At 39.1% G+C, this 4,668-nt stretch overlaps 1 protein-coding gene across 1 annotated transcript; it reads right to left on the reverse strand.

Moving 5' to 3' along the window:
• Positions 1 to 313: 313 nt before the first annotated feature.
• On the reverse strand, positions 314 to 3,637 carry LOC112721981 (uncharacterized). The gene is made up of 3 exons (XM_025772970.1): positions 1,434 to 3,637; positions 1,052 to 1,349; positions 314 to 745 (listed from the first exon to the last, which is right to left on the reverse strand). Exons 1-3 carry the CDS (start codon positions 3,635 to 3,637, stop codon positions 314 to 316), a joined length of 2,934 nt encoding a protein of 977 aa, XP_025628755.1.
• Between the last annotated feature and the right edge of the window lie 1,031 nt (positions 3,638 to 4,668).

The raw sequence follows: 4,668 nt of genomic DNA on the forward strand, positions 1-4,668 counted from the left end.
TACGCTAAGATTATTTAACTTAGTTTATGACAGAAATATCATTTTTAAATTACATTAAAATGCATCATACAATGCATTACGCGACATCATCGAAATTCTCTGAGGCATTTTCTATGAGGTCTTCTATATCTTCCTCCCTTCTCAACAGTAAATCTCCAATGTCACCTTCCGCTGACATGTTCAACCCTGGCTGTGGTGAAAAACCAACTTCAGCTTCTTCATTCTCTTCTCCCATGTCATACAAATCCCTTGGTTTCACATGAACCACAACACTCCATTCTTTAGCTACTTCATCATCCACATAATATACAAGCTAAGCCTCTGATGCCAATATGTACGGTTCATCTTCTTCACGATTACCAGTGTGTATTGGACGAGAGAAATTAACGCTGGTAAGCCCCAAATGGTCTTGTTTGATGCCTCTACTGGTAGTGGTATCAGCCCAAACACATTTGAACAATACCACTGTGAAGGAACAACTATAATTTAATTCAATTATGTTTACAATTTTTCCGTAATACGGAACACCACCAACAGCCACTCTATTATCACGCATGCTTGCATAACTTCTTGTATTAGATGATACATATACTCCACTATTTTGTGTTTTCATCTCGTTTTCCTTTGAGATAGTTCTAAACTTGTACCCGTTAACATTGTACGCCCAAAAACGTCTGGCCTGAATCATGGGACCGCACGCAAGCAACTGCAGGTCTTTCGATTGAAGCGTACTTTCCATAAGAACCTGGAACCACATAATATTCATGCTTTATATTAAAATCGGTTTTCCTTTAGTACTAACTCCAGGCTAAAAAATCATTGGTCAAGTTAATATTTTGTCAACCTTATGCTTAAACCAGTGAGGAAATTCTGCATGGACGACACTATCTATCTTAACTTGCGACCTTGTCTGATGACGCAAGCTTCGCTTTGTGTTTTCCCTAAATGTACTTTATTGGAGAGAAGAAAATTAGTCTAACTAGTCACTGGGAGAAAAGAGTTATATTGGTATTTTAGAATTACATGCGTATACTTACTCAAGGAACGGAACCACGGCATCGCAGTTGACTAGCACATGACGATGAGCTTGATGTTTTTCCATTGGACTGAGGTCGAAATGCGATACAGCCCCTAATGCCTTTCCAATAGCTGGGAACATACTTTCCCCTGAATTATGACGAAGGTCAACGGGCTCATCATCAACTCGCCCTGGTCGGTTGATTCTAGTCTCAATGTTATCCAAATACCTAGAACAGAAAATCAGGATTTCCTCAGATAAATAGCCTTCTGCAATTGAGCCTTCCGGTTGTGCCCTATTACGAACATATTGCTTCAGACGTCCTAAATACCTTTTATAAAAATACAATGAAACGCTTAGTATATACATAATTAATTGAACTAGATGTACTAAAGGGATTTATCAAATAGCTAACCTTTCTATTGGATACATCCACCTATAATGTACTGGTCCACCAAGAGTAACTTCAACAACGAGATGCACGGTGAGGTGAACCATGATGGTGAAGAAGGATGGAGAAAAAATCATTTCCATCTGACACAAGGTTTGCACAACATGATTCTGAAGCTCAGCAAGCTGCATAGGGTTTATGGCTTTCCCACAAAGTTTTCGGAAAAATGACGACAAATTTGCAATCACATTGGACACCGGACTCGGAAGTGCATTCTTCACTAAAATTGGGAGTAATTGTTCCATCAGAATATGACAGTCATGACTTTTCAACCCAGATAACTTGCGTTGTCGCAAATCAACACAACGAGCAACATTGCTAGAGTAACCATCTGGAAAAATCACATTCTGCAAAGTCTTCAGGAATACATCTCTCTGTGAATTCGACATCGCAAATATTGCAGAAGGATATTTACCACCTTCTCCCGGCCATAATTCAGGCCTTATACCCATGCATTGTAAATCTCTGCGAGCTTTAACATTGTCTTTAGATTTGCCGCTATCGTTTAAGATAGTGAAGACTACATTGTCGCACACGTTTTTTTCTATATGCATCACATCGAGGTTATGACGCAACATCTGATCCTCCCAGTACGGTAGGTCAAAGAATACACTTTTCTTCTTCCAATGCGAGTCATCTTCATCCACATCCTGGCCATTGCGTCTTTTTTTGGATGTCACACTTGAACTCTTCCCAAATGAAACGTGTACATTGGACTGTTGCCTCAATACATCTGTTCCAGATAACTTCTTTGGCGGATCTCTACCTTCGACCTGCCCGTCAAATCTATTCCGGTCTAGTCTGTATTTGTGTCCCTGATTTAAAAAGCGTCGATGGCCCATGAAACACCATTTTTGACTGTCTTTCAGCCGATGTGGCTTAGCATCCAAGTTACACGTAGGACAGGCTAACCCACTGTGCGTATTCCAGCCAGATAGGTTTCCCAATCCTGGAAAGTCACTGATAGTCCACATCAGTGCCGCACACATCTTGAAAGTGTTTCCCTCTTTAGCATCATAGGTTTCAACGCCATCCCATAATTGCTTCAACTCATCTATCAAAGGCTGCAAATAAACATCTATGTCGTTACCTGGCATTTTCGGCCCAGGAATAAGCGTGGATAGGATGAAAGATGTCTGCTTCATGCAAATCCAGGGTGGTAGATTATACGAAATAAGAATCACAGGCCAGATGGAGTACTTTGTGCTCATATTCCCAAAGGGATTAAATCCATCGCTCGCCAATGCTAGACAAACATTGCGCGGATCCGCCGAAAAATTAGTATACTTTGCGTCAAACTTTTTCCAAGCTTCAGCGTCCCTTGGATGCCTAAGGAAACTATCGTTATTAGACGCCTGTGAATGCCATAACATATCACTCGATGTCTTGCTGCACATGAATAACCGCTGTAGTCGTGGTATGAGGGGAAAGTAACGAAGGGTTTTGGCTGCTATAGGTTTTCCATTTCTCTTCACTGGTACGTTGAGCCTAAGAATAGAGCCCTTTTTAGTCTTCTGCTTCCATCTTGAACACCCACATTTCTTGCACCTTGTCAGGTTTGCATCATCACCTCGGTACAGCATACAATCATTTGGACAAGCATCTATCTTGGTGTATTCAATACCCAGCTTTCTTATTGTCTTCCTGGCTTCATACATTGTATTCAGAAGTTTTGCTTGTTCGAATGCGTCCCGCAGTAAGTCAAGAATCATTGTCATTGCCTTGTCACTCACACCGCACATACACTTGATATGATAAAGCTTCACTAAAAACGATAAATTGGAGTACTTTGAGCATCCGGGATATAACTCCTGTTCTCCATCTGACAGTAGATCGTTAAAATTCCGCGCCGCGCGACTTGGACCTTCATACAAGCTCGGTAACACGTCTTCATCATCTTCTGCATGTTCGAGTGTTGTGATATCCTCACTCTCATGTTGTATCGTGAAATTGAAGGCCTCATTGACCATTTGGTGCATTGGATTCACTTGGGGTATCAGATTGTCATCTACTCGTCCCAATCTAGGACTCTCTTCAACCGGATTCTCACCATGACGCACCCAAATAGTATATCCAGGGGGAAATGGTCGTAACAACAGATGGTTGTATGCATCCTCTCTTGTTTGCATAAGTTGAAACCCACATTTAGGACATGGACACTTTATCATGCCATCAGAGGATGCATTCGCAAACGCAAAGTCTAAAAAATGATTCAGTCCTTGCCTATATTCCACACTATTCCGTGATTTTGAAATCCAGGTTTTATCAATATCTAGTTTCGTATCAAAATAAAGCGAACTAATTAATAGTGACGTAAGAAAAGATGAGAAAACAATAAGGTAAAATTTTGCATCCATCAGAATTATGACGATATAGTTTTAGCAAGCAACTTAGTTTTAGCGAATTTCAATTGATATGAGATATAAAATGGTTTGCAAAATATTAAAAACGTGTTTCCTTCGCTTACTGTCATACGGGAAATTATGGCGAATAATAGTCTCCTAAAATAGGACCACATATAGTCTTATTATTATTTTTTATGGTTTTGGCATTGTTATTATTTAAAGTTTGTCTATGTACTTTAAAGTGCACAGTGTGTAACTAATGTCTTTCGTATAATGTTAATGGCTAAAAAACTTTTATGCCTAATAACTTTATATTCAATATTTTAAATTATCACTAGTTTTATTATTCTATTAACTTTTTTTATTTTTTAAGTTTATCATTCTTTTTTACTATGTTGTTGGTTTTATGAATTTTTTACTATTTTGATATCCGTATGATTATTTTAAATTATTTTTTATTTTTTATTCTATTATTTTTTTATTTTTTTATTTCTCCCAGCAAAATTATTAGTATATGAAATAAAATAATTCTCAATATTAATTCGTTTTCTAAGATATAATTTCAAATGGTTTCACATTGCGTTAAGGTTGGGACCACAACTAGAGGAGCTCAGACATCACGGGAGGAGCCACGTGACAGGGTTCCTCCGATATCATCCTTAGCTAATAAAGCTCTGGCAACCCGTATGAATGAACCGTTTCGTGCACCCCGCATCGATCATAGGAATGCATAATCGAGTACTGCTGATGACCCTCAAACTCCACCAGACAACATAGAGACTCGGCGTCGCGTGGAAGTGGCTGATCATAGATTAGGGGATGATGATTACGACCCAGAAGCGGATGAAGTTCCG

This window comes from Arachis hypogaea, chromosome 11 (genome assembly GCF_003086295.3).
Source record: "Arachis hypogaea cultivar Tifrunner chromosome 11, arahy.Tifrunner.gnm2.J5K5, whole genome shotgun sequence".
In the NCBI taxonomy this organism is placed as follows: domain Eukaryota; kingdom Viridiplantae; phylum Streptophyta; class Magnoliopsida; order Fabales; family Fabaceae; genus Arachis; species Arachis hypogaea.